A 17,837-nucleotide genomic window follows, 5' to 3' on the forward strand; every position below is an offset into this window, starting at 1 on the left:
ATTTTCTTCATTAAAAAAAAAGCACCAAAAGAAGCTACCTAATTTCATATAAAAACATATCAACATACAGTAGGTAAAATGTTGCTTCTGTCACATATTTTACCCCTGGATGCAAAAATAAAATATAGTCTTTATCATCACATGTATTTTATTCTGACATCTTTCACTGCATTCAGTTCCAGTTTACACAACAGCAGTGTTTCAGTCAAGTATATAACAAGACAAATGCGCGGCAGGGAGGACACACTACATAAATGATATAACTATGTACTGAGTGAGCTGACTTATAACAGCAGTGTGTGAAAAACAGTACAACACATGTGCTGGTTAAAAAGTGGAGCCCACCACTGGCTAACTGCTCCTTGTAGACCAATAAAAAACAAATGCTAGATGGAGTAATATAAAGTAAGAAGAAAAAAAACCCTGAAAAACCACCCAACCACTCATCAAGAATATGATGGAGGGAGGCAGATCCAGAAGGGAGAGCAGGACGAAAACAAGGATGCTCATTAGTAGATAATGGGAGGTGTGAGTGTACCATCATGTGTAATGTGTGGTGATGGAAATAACCCAGTATGCTCACTATGCTGTCTCTGTTCCATGTGGAGGGTGAAGCCTTGTTGTGGTTTGAACAGCGGAGGCCACCTCCAGCTAACAGCTCCTGGTAGACCTATAAATTTACCTTCATAAACAGGAGAGACTGGGAGAGACGGACAGAGGAAGGAGGTAGAGGAGGGTAAAGACAGGGAGGGGAGGGAGGGGTGAAAAGAGGTGAGGACAAAGGAAGGAGGGGAGGAAGGAGGTGTGTGCAAATATAGGATACATAGATGAAGAGAGAAGGGAGAAAACAAGGAAGGAAGGTCGGTATAGATGACATAAAGGGAAAATTAATATATGTCGATACGAATGAAGGAAATATGTCCTCTCCTCCTTCCTCTTCTATCTTAATTTGATCACCTCTCCTCTCTTGTGTCCTCATTTCCTTTCCTGTTATCTCCTCTCCTTCCTTTTCTTTCTCTCCTTCCCTATCTTTTCCTCCTTCTTCTCCTATCCTTATTTCCTCTCCTCTCTTATGTCCTCATTTCTTTTCCTTTCCTGTTATCTCCTCTCCTCTCCATCCCTCTCTTTCTCTCCTTCCTCTCCCATCCTTATTTTCTCCCTCTCCTCATGTTCTCAATTGTAATCATTTTTTATTTGCATGTTATTCTCATATATATTCTATTTAATTTTCTCAAAATCCAACGGATATATTGAAACCTTTGAAATGCAGGAAGGTGAAAATGTTCGTGACTAGGCTGGTTTGATCATTAGCAGCGGCTCTACGACTCATTGGAGTGACAGGCCTCGGAGGGGTAACCCGCGGCAACCTCGCTCAACCCTACTCAAGAGGCTTCTTCTATGCAACCAATCACTTCCCCAGATGGTGCCAGGTCATCCAGGAAGTAGGAAGTAGGGGTCGACCAATGAAAAACCAGGCCTGGCCTTTTACTGCTGACCCGTGACACCTTCCTCCCACAAAAACAGACTGAACCTGTCCATGTATCTGTCTGTGTGTGTGTGTGTGTGTGTGTGTGGAGGGGGAAGGACACTGGTTTCCAGCTGCCCACCAACAGCCAGACAAAACACAGAAACCTTGACCATCATTGTTTAGTGGTGGGACACACACATAAACACAGACACACCCACACACACAGACACACACACACACACACACACACACACACACACACACACACACACACACACACACACACACACCAAAGAACTGTCTGAATGTTTTAGTGGCCAAATGTGCATTTAACCTTTACAGCTTCAACTTTATGGTCAAGACAAACAACACATAGACAGCTAAACTGACATGAGTGACAGAGTATTTGATGGTGAATGTTTTTTCAAAACAAACTATAAGTAAAGAAACTACAAGCCTAAATGAAATAAAATGAGAGGAAATGGACTTAGACAGCGTGCCATAAAACATTGCACTACCCTCTGTGGTAAACTAAGGCGTAAATTTCTTCAAATTGTTTTCCCTTGCGTCCCCTGTCGCTCTCCCTCCGCTCCATCCATCATAACGAACCCACGAGATCTCTGAAAGCGAAGATGACTCACATCGATGAGAAAAAATAAGATTTATATCACGCATCCCGCCACATGAAATTGTCTTTTTCCTGTTCTACTTCTACTTTTTTTTAAAAATCCAACCTCTATGGCTTTATGTTTGACTTTCCAAAAAGTGTGTGTGCGCGTACATATGTGTTTGTGTGTGAAGTTTTCTGTGTGCGCTGTGCATGTCTTTTGAAAGCAGCTGGAAACTTCACAGGGAAGTGAGCCTCCAGCTAAGGCAGTCATCCACTATTAGTTTTACTGTTAAGACCATCAGACTCTTCCCCCCTCTCTCTCTCACACACACACACACACACACACACACACACACACACACAAAGACACACACACGCATGCGCACAGTGGGCTAACAGCACTGTTTCTGAACTTAAGGCCTTAACTTTCAGGAGTCTGTCTCTCTAATAGTATCAAATACCACAGCTTATCTTACCCCAATTGACTTTCAATGGCACTAATTCTTCTACTAATGCTCTTTTGTGAGGCTTTTCAAAGCTGATTTCAAAAGAAGATCTAGCAGAGGAGGAATCCTTGTTTTGGGGGTGTAAACAAATAAAATCTGGCTTTATTTCACCAATTCTAGACTCCCTGGATCTGAGCTGTAGATTTGAGGCCTGAATATCAGATCAAACCGAGGTTTTTTTCTAATATCATCTCCAAAAAGTATCCTAATTTGTAATCTAGGAAAACTGATTTTGACTGAAGATGTCCTTCTCTAATTGTCATTTCAGATTAAATTCACATGATCTCAAGACCATAAAACAACTGCTATGCACGCTGCAAAAAATATCAGACGTCAAGTACACTAAAATATGATGTAATTAGAGATATGACATACCCTAAAATTGATCAAAAGGAGGCTTTTGAACTCATGTATTCATCTGTGCTCTGATTGATTTGCCAGCCCTGGGGAATCTTTGCCACATCTATCTCCTACTCTCCTTGACTTCTTTTTTCTTTGCATCATTCATTCTTTTACCTCCTTCCCTCCATCTCTCCCCTGGACCCAGAATGCTTTGAGCCTCTTCCCTGCTGCCTTTGAACCACGATCAGAGGGAACGTTTTGGCTCTCTCACACACACACACACACACACACACACACACACACACACACACACACATAGTGCTGCTGCTCGTTCAGGTACAAGAGATTGTCTGCTGTTTTGATTGCCAGTCTCACTCTTTCTCTGTATCTCTCTATCTAGGTCTTGCGCTCTTGTGTCTTGCAAATGCACACAAAAATCCCAAATTGGACAGTTTGAATATTCACAGATTGTTTAGTTCTGCTCTGTTAACTAATAAATGAATCTCAGTTTGACAAAAAAGAAAGCAATGCAGCTAGAATGGAGAAAAATCATCATTTTAGTCACTGTGTTGGGAATGTGAAATTCATTTTAAGTGAGAGACCACAACATTTCATTCTGTAAGTTAAGCTGAATTCAAGCTCAATGTCAGCATTGAGTTCATTAAAAATACAGTGTTTCGGTCGTGGACCTTCGTCAGGGCAAAAGTAGACCCATGACTAAATGTTAGATTTCTAATAATCTCAGTGCTGACAGTATGCGGGAATTCATCTCTTTCTTTTGTATTATCTCATTTGCCGACGTGCATAGGTGTGCCTTAGGCAACACTTAATTAAAAATGAAATAGACAAAGAAAAAAGACGGGAAGCAATTCAATGCAACAAAGTGAGGACGTTTTAATTTGCTCAATTTGTGCACAAAGGCTACCTCCAGATGACTATGTGATTAATATCCTTACCAAAAGTGTAAGCATCCCACTACTTTTTATATTTACAGCTTTTTGGATATGACAAAATTATCATAATCGTCACTTCCTCCTTGCTGTCTGAACATCAGAAGAACATCAAGCTTGAAAAGTCCAAAGTCCAGGCCTTTTTTGTGCTTTTCTTGCATATTAGTGCCAGCATTTGTGCACAAATTGAGCAGATTAAACTTTCTCACTTTTCGGCATTAATGGCTTCCCTCCTTTTTTCTTTGTATTACTACTGACCTGTTTTACTGTTTCTATATGGATTCCTTAAATTGAAAAGATAAAACCAGTTTTAGTGTTGCGCAATAATTGAAATAATGTAATTTTTACTTTTACCACACATTTGTATTCAGTATCAAAATTACCTAATTAAATCAATCAACATCAAAAATCCTCCTACAGGAAATAGCAAGGACAAATTGTGAGACAAATGTCTGGTCAAGCTCATATGTGCAAGATTTTGAGAAACCACTAAACCATCCTTCACTTACAGCTGAAATATCTATATATAATATATATTAAGTTATCTAAAAAATAGAAAAGTAAATGTGTGGAATACGTGATGGGTGGACAGAGGCTATTGTGACTGGACAGATGGATGGATGAGCAGGTGAAGGTTTAATTTCCATTTTGAAGAAGTCACAATAAAAGGCAGCTGCTGCTTTTTGAAAATGGCAACAGTGTCATTGGTGTGTGTGTGTGTTTCTGTGTGTGTGTGTGTGTTTAAGCAACATTAAAAAGAGCAAAAAAGAAAACAGGTAGGAGGGGAGCAAGCTTAACTACTACCTTTTACACCTGTCAGGAGCCAACTCAACTGTGTTTATACAATATTTATGTCTGACACACACACACACACACACACACACACACACACACAAAGAAAAAGAAACAGGCGGCGGTTGCAAACAAGCGGTTCAACAACCTAGCTGCAATTTTGTGTAAATTTCTTCTTAAAGAAACACACACCCACACACACAGAGTCAGAGTTGTGTATATTGTGCAGCTATCATATAGTCGCTGTCAAAGCCACCGCCAATTATGACCATTAGGAGTCCCATCATGTCACTAGCTGTCCCTGTGCCGCCACCCCCCCGCGCCTACCTCCACCTCCCTCTCAGAGACCAGACCCTATAATCTAACCTCACTTTGCTCCCATCACACACACAGAAACACACACCCACACACCCACACACACAGAGGCAAACAGATTGTTACATGTGATGTTTTATCTTTTCCTTCTTTCTTCCCATGTCATTTTTTTTAGAGAGAGGCAAATGGATGTTTGCGGTATAGAAAAGAAAGAGAGAAAGAAAGTTTATCCCTGTCCGAATAAAGAACCAGAAACAGGAAGGTACTGATGGAGAAATCAAATCCCTTGTTTTTGCCTTCGGTCTTTCTCTGGCTTTTATTTCACATAGAATTATAAGTGAGGTCGACTGATATAGACAGAGAGAAGTTGCTTGTTGAATTTATCATTCTCCCCCCCCCCCTTGTCCATCCAATGACAGTAGCACAGGTACCTCAGTGATGTTTGCATTGTGTGCACTGGATTGAAAAGGAAATGGCCATTAACGTATAGAGAGCAGAGGGAGAAGTGCACTGTGTTTTACACACTCTGGAAGCGCCGGTGCGACATGATGGGACCTGTCACTGAGGGAGATATACACATTTCCTGTGGGTCAGAATGTGTGTTTAGACAGAGTCAGACTGTGTTTGTGTAGGTGTGTGTGTGAGTGTGTGTTGTACAGGAAGCCATTAGCCTGGTAGCCGGGGGCTAGACAGTAGTTAAGCCACCTGTTTCAGTTAACAGGTAGCTCTTAGTTTATGAGTCTAAGATGTGTATTTACTATGGAGAGAGACAGTGTGTGTCAGTAGCTTCTCTTCTAAAGAGTTTCTTCAGTGGTGTGTGTGTCGGCCTGTTTTTTTTTCAGTTGCTTAGTGACCATGATGGTAAATACACCATGAAACTGTCTATTGATTGCTAAAAAGAAAAAAAACAGAGCATATGAACAAGTAATGGTAATGCTAATATCTAAAAATATATTGTTATATTTAATAACACAAAATGTGATTTTAACCATAAAAAAACATTTAAAAAGATAAAATATTTGACTGAAAAGTTGACCTAGATGCCCATTTCCAAACTCAGAGTCAAGTGAAGAGGATCACAACTCTCTGTGGGGTGATGTCACCCTCACATACACATACTAACACACACCACTTTCTTTGTCTGCTTTGCTGCAGCTCTAACGGCAGCGTCGCTGGTGCTGGGAGAGTCACCAACATGTTGCTGCCGCTGCAGTGCCAGGAGCCGACACTTCCCTGCTCTCTGAAGTGTTTCAGCAGCAAGACCCAAACTGGGGTCACTGCAGATTTAATTGGGTGCCCAAACTATTCTGGGGGTGTTGGAATGTCAAAAAAACAAAAAAAACAAAAATCACATTTGACATTTATTAACACAGCTCTTTTTTTAGTTATCTATTTTTTATTTTTATTTTTTTTAAGCAGCAAATTGCCTTTTGGTTATAACATTCTCAAAAAAATGTTTTCCTGAAAGGATTTACAAAAGGGTTTAAAAAAACAGGGGAAAAAAACAGGAGAGGTATGAAAAAGTATCATGTTTAAGTGTCACAGCAAGTGGTAATAGCTCCAATACACACACACACACACACACACACACACACACACTCACTCACACACACAGATTTACAGGTGCAGCACCCTGTAGTGTCCCAATGTGTGTCATTAGACCTATCAGGGCCACTCTAGAAGGATTAGAGGACTGTTAGAAGAACAAGGCTTCACAAACACACACACACACAGACAGCTCACCACTGGGTTGTCTACACACTGCTGGACACAAAATCCCTGCTCATATGTGTGCGTGTGAGAGAGAGAGCACGTGCCAGTATCTGGTGTATCATGCTGTGAGCACTGAGCAAAGATATCAGTGTACCGCTGAGCCCCCTTACAGAGCTAATCCATCACACACACGGGCACACACACACTCACACACAAACATACAAACATGCGGTGCAAAAGCAGATATCATAGCGTACACTAAACGTATTTTCCTTACATTTTTATCCTTTTATCCTATAGTTTAGTGAGAAAGCCAACTGTTGAAAAATTGTACACAGACAACACAACAGAAATACATTAGCAGCTTTCTGAAATTGCATTCCCAAATGTTAACACATTAACAGTGAAAAAGAGAATCAAAAAACGCTGAGAGAAATGGAAATTACAAGGAGAAGAAGAAGGAACTTAAAGAGAAAGGAAGAGGGGACAAAAGGAGCTCTCTTAACTTTCTATTAATACAGCTTCTTTGAATAAAAGCTATCACAGATGGTTCTTTAAATATAGAGGAGTGGAGTCACCCACCCAACATATGCACTGACAGTCTGTCTGTCTTTATTCACCTTTTTTAAAAAAAAAACTCCATCTCTGTTGAGTGGAGCTTCCTCCCAACCACTTTGGGAGGGGAAGAGGAGACGCGGAGGAGGAAGGGAAGGATGGAGAGATGGAGAATGAAGAGGAAGACAGAAGGAGGAGGAGAAAGGCTGGAGGGATGGTGTAGAGGTGATGGAGGAGGGTGTAAATGCAGCAGCAGTGAGTCAGTCAGTCAATGGTTTGGAGAAAAAGTCAACACAAAAGGAGTTGATGTGTGTGGCTCTTAAAAGGCTGGTGTTTTTCTGTGTGTGTACGTTGGTAATGTGTGTGTGTGTGTGTTGGTGGGGGGAACTACCCCTTTTTCAGCGGTAGTTTGGGGTCGGGGGGGTTGTCAATGGGGTGGAGGGTTTGGTGCATTAAGCTCCCTTATAGCAAGCTGAGCGCAGTCACTGAGCCAAGGGGCTGGTCATTTCGCTGTTTTCACTGAAGGGGAAAAAGGAGGGGAAGTGGGGGTCTCTCTGTGGTGACAATTTCCACCTCTTCTTTTCTCCAACCATTCTTCTGCTTCTCCAGAGGCTTTTCTTCAGGGTTAATACAGCCTGCAGCGGAGAATGGGATGGGGTGGCTTGGTGGAGGGGAGGCCAAAACTAAACCCCTCCAACCCCAAAGGCTTTTATTACTATCACAAACTGTTGGAGCACTTCAACTATGGGGACGTTAGACTGAGAGAGACACGAAGAAAATGAGGGCTTGATATATTTTGTTCTTTTCTTTTTCTTACCACTTTATATACAGTATGAGGTGAAAGAGATGCAGGATGTAATATAGCAAAGTAAACAGGACAAAAACTAAAGCTGAAAACACACAAGGAATGACAAATTAGCTACTGTTGCTATGTCAGACACTTTCTGTCCACATCTACTACAGTTTACTATTTTTCTTTACTGCTAGCATCACTGTATAAACTCTTGTAATAGAAGCTAAACCAAGCTAATGCTAACAAAGTTAACTAGCTAACGCTAACTAGAAGTTTGTTTAGTTTGACTTATTTCCACTGTGTTCCTTGATGAAGACCACAAACATGCACTTAAAGATGAAGACAATGTTGTGAAGATAGAAGCGTGGTGTTTGTGAACTACCAGGAGCATTCAGTCGCTAACTTTATTAGCGTTAGCTTGCTGGCTAAAATGCTTTCAATTTTATACAGTAATGGGGGCTTGAAATTTTGGTGAATATATTAAAATAGCATCTAATGCTGCTTGCAGCTCAGATAGAGTCAGTTGGAGCTTAAGTAAACAAAGTAGTATCTTGTGCTAACATCTAGCTAAGATTTTCTCTGCCAACAACCTGTTTATTCCTGAGGATATTTACGATGTATCTAATTTTAACAAACAGCAGACTTAAGATGCATCAATGGTAGTGTGATAAAACTCACTCCAACTTGCTCCGCATATGTTACGAAATGTACGTGTGCCTGTGAGACGAGAGTAACAAAAGAAAGAGGGACACAGCAACAGTGAGAAAAAGACTGAAAGAGAAAGAGGAAAGTATGAAAGCTGTCTCCACTTTAAAGTGGATTAGGAGCACACAGCGCTGAAACAATGGGAGGTGAAAAATCAAATTAGGTCTCCCAAAACATCAAACGAGGGAGGCCAGCAATAGCTAAGCTTCCTCTGTTGCTAATCTGTTGACTCAATGTGAACGATGCACGCTGCTATTCACTGCTGAAGACAAGCTGTTCTGCTTCTCTTCGCCTCTGTGTGCTGTGTTTGACTTCTTCTGTCATCTTTTTTTCTGCTTTTTGCTTCTGTCAGCTTTTGAGTCTTTGGGTTCAAAGGCCTCAGTGCTGAAGTCAAGACAGCAAATGTTGACTGCTGAAGATATTATGTGGTTACAGTGAAAAATTGCATTCACTAGGCTCACCTGTCCTGCATGGTCTTGTCCTGCTATGTCCTGTTTTGTTCTTTACTGTCCAGTCTTTTCTTCTGTCCTGCTCTGCTCTTTTCTATTCCGTTTTGTGCTCATTAGTTCTGTTCTGTGCTTTGCTTCCCTGCTGTCATTTGTTCTTTTCAGCTTTCCTCATTGTACATATTCCATATTTATATTCTCTACCATGTCATCTTGTTCTTTCACCTCCTCCTGTTAGTTGTGTGCCCCGACTTCTGAGGAATGAAACTTACATACACACATCCATAAAAAGTCCATACAAAAAACACAGATCTGAGTTATGTGGCCTATAACATGTCTTAGGCTGAATACCACTCAGGGGGACAAAAGAGGTTACTGGCAATTCCAAGACAGGCAACATAAAACCTGAAAACAAAACAAAAATAATGATGTCCTAACTTTGTACGCAAGACATCCATACCTCTGGTTCTGCCACTCTTAACTACCTCAGCCTTTGTTTTTTGAATCCTATGCTTAAAGTTTGTTTCCTCCGTGTCATATGTACTTTTCCTTTCATTCTTCCACAACCACATTTATTTTTTTTATCCAACAACATACCTGAAACTATACCACCTTGTTATTAGCTGGTGTGTATCCAGTATCAAGGCCCTTCATTGCACACTTAGTGTCTACATCTGGATGTATATGGCACTAGAGTTTCCTTAAAAAAATGACTCCCCCCCCATTCCCAGTAAAGAAGAAGAATGCCCCAGCAGCGATGCATGTTCCATTGTTCACGCTCTGCCTCCAATTTGCTCTCCACATTCTGCGGCCTCGGCCGAGACGTTACGCCGGCTTAAGGGACAAATCGCACACACAAAAAGGGAGAGAAAGAGAGAAAGACGGGGGGGGGAGGAAAAGATATGGAGAGACGAGAAGAGAGAGCGGGGAGAGAAAAGGGCTAACCCTCTTCACAGCAATGCAATTATGGTCTGCATTTGAACCCGGAGGGGTTTTGTGGCAGCCTCTCTCGTTCTTTCTCTCTCCGTCACTCTCTGTACTTTAGCGGCGAAGCTAATAGCCATAGCCGCAGCAATTTCTACGGTACATGACATTAACATGGTAGCGTGTCGCCGACAAAGGGAGGCATTCAAAGGGACTTAGAAAAGAGCAGCAGTTTCGCCTGGTTAAGTAGGCCTCAACCTGCCAAGACGGCAAGACAGACAGACAGCTAGTGTGTTTATTACCAGAGCCACCTAGGGAGAGGAGAGGAGAGGATGAGAGAACAGAGAGCAAAGGAGAAGACAAATTAGTCAGTCCGACAGAGAAAAGCAATAACATCCTATTTGACATAGTGTCTATGCTCTTCCTCTTTAGCTCTGTTACAAGTGGTCCTTTAAATATGCACCACACAAAAGTCGGAAGCAGCCACATGAGTGAATGAAACCTTACCCCCCAAGTCCAAAAAGAATGTAGACACTTAAAATGACGCTATAAAACAAAACTATACAGGGAATAGCACACCAAATAGGATAGCGTTTCATTTTACATATGAGTAAAATTCAACACATAACTGGGACCACCAACTGGGACAGCTGCTCTCTCTGCTAGCTCTAAGATGAAAGTAGAAATACACGGTGGAAGTCATCATATGAATGAGTGGCTATGTGCTAGTGTGTGTGTGGGAAACAGGTGGCCAATTTTATAATTTGACATACAGTAGCAATGATTTTTGAGTGTTACCCTGACTAATTAGAGTGGGCATGTGTTTGCCTTAATGCCAGATTCTCCACGGGCCTTGAGATGAAAATACAATGAGAACATTGTGCCACTGTATGATAATCCCTCACACACATACACACAAACATACTGTACATATTACAGAAAATTTCAGCAAGTATATACATTATCTACACTTAATCCAAATATTATGTCTTGCGTGTTGATGCTGTATATGGCATTTCTTGCAACATAACAAAGGATAAACAGCTGTTGAAGTGGTTGCCAATGTAGTTTTGTCTACGGCATGTCTCAAAATTGATTAAATTTTTCTCCCATTTTGCCCCGAACACATGATCGTCTTCACTTTCCCCTTAAAAAAGTCTTACTATAATATTCCTATATTGTGTCTATGGTACTCATCAGTTACCTTATTGTGCTTTATGGCATATCAGTGTTTCAACTCTTAAGTTATTACTGTGATATTCCTATAAGGATTTATAGTTTTCTGGGAACTTTGTATAGCATCTTTCTAATGAATTATTGCAGGATTACTTTACTTAGGTATATATTTGCATCAGTAATGTTCTCCATCTTTGAAACACACACATATACACCCACTCGGTGCAGGATGTGTGAGGTTAAAATGGGGGGAGATGAGCAGAAGGCAGAGTTAGTCAGTGGCCGTGGGTTTGACACAAAAGACGTTTCCAAAAGAGAAAGTTGGGAGGCACAAAGAGAGAAAGAAATGAAGGAGCAAAACGGCTGCCTGGACACAGAGGAGGAGGAGGAGGAGGAGGAGGAGGAGGGGGAGGAGGAGGACTAAAAGCGAGGGTAAACTCCCACATTCATACACACACACACAACAAGGGAACCCCCGCTCCATTCAAAAGACCATCTGTGGCTTGAAATGGATGAGTGTTGTGTTGTGTGTGTTCAAAAACATTTCTGTTTTAATTCTTGTGCCTCCCGAGCAGGCGGAGCAGAGAGGGGAGGAAGGGAGGAGGAGAGGGAGGCAGGCGTGAAAGGTCCTGCTTCTGCGTCCTACCACTTTCTTTAAAAAAAAAAAGGGAAGACCATAAACAAATGAATGAGAGATACAGGGAGGGTGTGTGTGTGTGTGTGTGTGTGTGTGTTTGTGTGTGTGTGAGGGCCCCTATAACATAGGACCATCTACACAAACCAAATTACACGGGGCGAGCTGGACAGACACAGCTATTTTGTTAACAAAACCACTCTGAAATCTGGCATTAGGGACACACAGAGTGACTAACTGGGACAGACGTTAAGGGCCAGTTTAGGAAATCCACCATGTCCCACTTGTTAGAAAAATACATGGTCAATGCTTTTAATGCCAAATTAGCCTCAAATCATTTTCTGCCATTGCTTTGCTACAATATTTAGATTTATTTAATAAAATCTGACATGTACAGACCTAATATGTATGTATAGTATAACATTCCTTTCTTTGATTTCAGAGTGTCCTTATTGTACCTAATGGTGTTTTATCATATAGCTATGGTATTTCTATGACATTCCTATAGAGATTTAGAGATGGTCCTTAATATTGATATTATGCTTTCTTTATCATATATTAGAAATTCTTTGTAGTTAGCAGTTGTTTTATGGGGATATTACCATAGAATCATAGTGTATTGATAATTCCTAATCTTTTTCATGATTTTGGTTCATTTTGAGAGTTCAGAAATTCTTTTAGGATACTGTTAGGTTAGCAGCTACATGATGAAAAGATTCAGAAAGCATCCATCTGAATTTCGTAGATTATTCTAATGTAAATGCCCTGATAAAATGAAGGGCTAAGGGCTTTTCCAAAAGACGAAAACAATGAAAAAGATTCCCCTCAAACTGATTTAACTAAACTAGTTTTTGTCTTTGCCTCTTGCTGCACCTCCATCCCCCCTCCCCTCTCTCTGTTGTTGTCTCCCTCTCTCCAGATTGAGTGCCTCCAATTCATTTCCACCCCCCTCCATGTCAATTAATTAAGTGCACGCTTTTCTTTAGCCGTGCACGCCAATTAGCATGAGATAAATATGCATCAGTCGAATTATCTTGTCTTGTCGTTTACCCCCCTCCACCCCCTGCACCCCTGTTCGGATGTTAACGGTAATTTGCATCATGAGTACTTTTAAATGCATGTTAATTATGCCCAGGTATTAGGTCCTACCTTGATATGGGACCTGAGGAACGTGTTCAAGTGCTTTTAAAGCCAATGGGAACCTGACATATTTTAATTAAAGGGTATAAATGAGTTGGAGTTGTGGTAATTGCATATTGTATAAGCATATGGTAAAAGTAAAGGCTTAACTATCTATATAGGCTATATTTTGTAATCTTTTCTTTTGTTAATTATTATTACATTTAAGAGGAACAGGAGCAGGAGTAGTAAAAGTGATACTTATATATCATTATTAATAGCAGTATGTTTGTTAAAATGTGTTATTTCTAAAAGCATTCCAAAGATTTGGGGCCTTTTTAGTCATACATTTAAAAGCATTGAAGCAGTATAATGGTATTGGCCCACTTGTAAAACTGAAAAATAAATGTGATCCCTTCCTATAACATGATGCCAATGGCCTTCTCCAAACTTCCTGCAAGATAATCAAATAATGGGCCCAGAAGTCGATTTTCTCTAATAGGCATAGGAGCAATTCAAACGATAGACTTCATAGCATTACATCACTCACAGAGCACTCTGACAAGCCATTTACTGACAATGAATTACCTCACTGCCCATAAAAACTAAACTAATGTGAAATATCACATATTTTAATCAACTTGGAGGGAGGGAAAAAAGTATTCCTCTTCTCAAATATTTGGACCAAGGCCGGACATTTTGGTGGCATGCCTTAATTAAATTAACGTGGGACCATATTTGATTTGTGCCCATTAAAAACTCCGGGCTTTATGGCGTAATTCCTAAAAAGTATCACAAGAGGTTAACGACTTGTAGAAAAGGACCGTGCAGGTTTTTTAATTACGTTTGGACAGTGTTTTATTGTCCAAAACTAAATCCAGGAAAGTGATTTTTCAACAGGTTCTCCTAGGGCGGATCAGCTGTAAATCAAAAGAGGATCATCTAAAGGACACAGGGCTTCATTTAGTGTTTCTGTAAAAGTAAGTGAGGAGAGGAAGAGGAGGATGGATTGGGTGTCTGCACCCAGTACATCCTCTCTCGCACATAAACATACAGTAGAGAGAGTCTCAATTGGAACTTACTCTTAAAGAAATTAATTATCTCTAGAAGAAATAACATTTTAGAAAGATAGATACTGCAGAAATAAGTTGCTATAGGAGTATTATAATTATACTGTATCATAATTCACCATGGAGTCGCTTTGAGCACCAGACACACAACCAATTAACAATATTATTGCAATATCAGCGAATGCATGCATTTTATACATGACTGCAAATATTTTTAAATATACATGTTTTAGCAATTTGAAAATGGATCTTTGAGTTAAAGGATGAGGCTCGTTATTCTATATTTTTCTTATTCCCAGCAAACCAACAATGTGTTAGTCTGTCTCCCAGTACTTTCAGACTTCCCTGCCCTGTCTGCGGTGCTCAGTTCCAAGTCCATTTGTTCCAACTGAGGACATTAATCTTTAAAAACAGGTCACAAATATATTGGGTTTTTTTTTCTTTAAAAAAGGCTCTATACTTAACTACAACAGTTGGGCACTGTAGTTTTTGAGCCCCTTAAACTGGAATAAATACTGCAGTATAGTGCCCATGTTCATCATAATGAAGGAATACAGTATGTCCACTAGTGCAACAGTGTGTTTCACCGATGTAGTCAAGCTATATCAGGGTTTAGCTACACAGACAATACTTTAATAGGATCAATTCAATGCCATTTTTGGTCTTTTTGTGGGATTATTGACAATAAGTAAAATACAGAATATTGCCAGCCTTCCTTTCTCTGCTGCTAACTTTTAAGAATATAGCAGTGCGTTACCACATGACCTTTTCATTTGTGTAGAATTACAAAGCGGACTAATCTGTCGTAGGCGTAGGAAGAATCCTAAAGAAACAAAGCTTTAAATCATTTTGTTATGACCCAAATTCATCATAGGCCTTCCAGTGATTTTCTGAGAGGAAGAGATAGAGAGAGAGCTTCATGAAGTCAAATAAGGAGCAAATGATCTCTTACTGACAGGAGCTGGTTTGCTGAGCACTAAATTCTCTCACATAACAAAGCCTGAATGGCTGAGAAAAAAACTGCCGCGTAGTCTCAGTGTGTGTGTGTGTGTGTGTGTCTATGAGACCTCTTGTTTCTTGACCTCCGGAGCCCTCAGTCCAAGCTGACCTACCCAGACGCAAGCTGACAGGACCTCCCACCCTCTCTCTCTCTCTCTCTCTCACTCTCTCTGCCTTTCTCCCTCCCTCTCTCTATCAATTACCATTTGTCCAGATTGAGCATGCATCATCTGCCTCAACTTTAGGGGACGCACTCACTCAAAATGCTAATTTCCAGTCTACCATTTTTCTTGATGAGCTACTTGTCACTTGGTTGGTTTTTCGGGAGTGTGTGTGTATGTGTGGGTGTTGGGAAAGCAGGGGGTCTGTCCTGGCCATTCAGTGAAAGAAAAGCTTGTCAGCATTATCAGCTTTCCCTCTCGAAACCAGAGGTCATTTAGTGCCTTGTGCTCGGGGAACTGGTCCCCTGACACTGCAGAATTAGTGCCTTGCTCAACTGCCAGAACTTAGTTGGACTTTGGCTCAAAACGGGAAACAGAAGCATTTCTTTTCTGTCACTTTTTCATTTTCCCAGATAAAGAGAATGGCTTTATTCAAATGCCATTTTTTGCAACAATTTAATGGAAGCGTAGAATAAGGGAGTGTATGTGAGAAACCCCCTGACATGACATGTGTCACTCACACACATTGCATTTTTATACCCCACAATAGTTCCCGATCCTCCAAAATCATGAACTTAAGTACAGAAGTTACATTAAATGTCTAACATGTCTTTCAGATTGTAGAAGAAGACGTGAGAAAAAGAGTTATGGAGAGGAAACTGGGAGGTGTTGGGTGGACAGAGCAGAGGGGATGGGTCAGTGTGTGTGTGTGTGTGTGTGTATGCGTGTGTGTGTGTATGGGGGTGGGGGGGTGGGGGGGTGAAAGGCTGAAAGAGGGGTGCCTGATGGAAGCTGAATGCCACCACCCAGTAGGCCGTGAAATCAGAAACCCTTGCCAACAAGACAGCCACCCGCACACCAGCCGTCGCTCTGTGTGTGTGTGTGTGTGTGTGTGTGTGTGTGGCAGGACTCCTCTATGGAAAGCGCAGTCATGCAAGGTATCACCCAGCTCCTCCTCCTGCTATCTCCTGTCACTCCCTGTCCTCCTCCTGATCTCCACAGCACTTCATGTCCATCTTGCATGTGTGTCTGTCTGTATTACAGCTCTGTTATTTCTCAGCATTTCGCTAACATCCACTCTTACTAGCTCGAATCTGGAATATTGCATTCTTGCCTTACATTAGCCACTCACACATGAGAGATTTTAGCATGCGGAAAAAGATCAAATAAAATGTTTGTTATGATAAATATCACAATAGATGAATTTACGGTGAAGAAAGCTGCTTGCCCTAAAAAAAAAGCTGTTAGCCAAATGCACAGATAAGCTTTACATGCAATCTTACATTTAAAGAATGTCTTGCTTGTGTTACTGAGCATATCTATTTCAAATGATTCATTGAAACCTGATGTCTGAAACAGCTCTACAGCAGACCCAGTTCATTTAAACACACAGTGTTTAAAGAGATAAAAGAAAGAGCATGAATACGCAAAGAGTAGGAAAGGTTGGTGTGTCAAAGCGGTGCTGTAAAAAAAAAACACCTGTTTCTTAATGCTGACTTTTTTTTTAAATTTTCTCAACGAAAAACAGCGTTTGGCTTGCATGTGATGCTTCCTTAACTCCTTTTTTTCTGAAAACGTCCCCCCCTCCTCCCCCTCCTCTCCTCTCTCCGTCTGTCTTTTCTTTTCTCCTTTAACAAACTCTCCTCTTTTCTTGGTGTCTCGGTTAGCAGGCCTGATTACCATGCTGCCGGTGACTTTTCCCCTCTTGTCTCACTCTCACTCTTTCTAAGGGGTACTTAATAAAATTCTGAGTCTGGTCTTCGTGTGTGTGTGTGTGTGTGTGTGTGTATGAGAGAGAAAGAGAGAGTGAGGGAGAGAGAGAAAGACTTTGCTCTTGTTTTGTTTCTCTCTCTTTCTCTAAAGGGTACTTAATAAAATCTGAGTCCTGCGAGGCCGTGTCACAAAAGCATGGAGCGTCTCTCACACACAGACACATAAACACAAACAGACGCACACACACACACACACACACACATATGCATGGCCCTTAATTTCCATTAGAGAAGAGAAACGCAGAGCTTTCACAAACTAGCGTCTGGGGCTGCAGTTCATTTTCACTCCAATCTGCCAAAGTATATAGTTTGGCCAGACAGAGAGGGAGCGTGAGAGAGAGAGAGTCAGCTAGAAGACTAAATGTTTGTATTTTGCATTTTTTACACATATTGTACTAATTTCCTTGCAGCAGACTGGAGGTTTCAAGTTTCCACATCACACTTGGGCCACGATTGGCCACTAGTTGTGATGTCACAAATCCTGCTCGTACGTACACGTCTCAAACTGAGATTTAATGTCTTCTAGTGTCAAACTCTGCACCTTCATCATTCTGCACAGTGAAGCTCAAACATCCAAGTAACAATAAGCAAAACCCATTTTTGAGTGGAGGGGGACTTTAAATTTGATATGAATTTATAATTATATACAATAAAAGTTTACATTTCTCTCATTTCATTTTTTTTTTTTTGGATTGAAGTTCAAATTTGTGTGATACGATTGGCTGCCTATGGGGATTCTTCATTACACATGCAAAGAGAAAAAGATTGGTAACGTATGAAAAATTAA

General features: G+C 40.8%; 1 protein-coding gene across 6 annotated transcripts in view; it reads right to left on the reverse strand.

Moving 5' to 3' along the window:
- Positions 1-17,837, reverse strand: part of rnf220a (ring finger protein 220a) — a 180,892-nt gene that overhangs the window by 122,872 nt on the left and 40,183 nt on the right. For 3 of the 6 annotated variants that reach the window (XM_044218542.1, XM_044218541.1, XM_044218545.1), the window contains exon 3: positions 584-700. The exons of the other annotated variants lie outside the window; for them this stretch is intronic. In XM_044218542.1, coding sequence (XP_044074477.1) covers positions 584-700 — 117 coding nt within the window. The remainder of the gene's footprint in view (positions 1-583; positions 701-17,837) is intronic. 6 annotated transcript variants of the gene reach the window in all.

Source organism: Siniperca chuatsi, linkage group LG13 (genome assembly GCF_020085105.1).
Source record: "Siniperca chuatsi isolate FFG_IHB_CAS linkage group LG13, ASM2008510v1, whole genome shotgun sequence".
Classification (NCBI taxonomy): Eukaryota; Metazoa; Chordata; class Actinopteri; order Centrarchiformes; family Sinipercidae; genus Siniperca; species Siniperca chuatsi.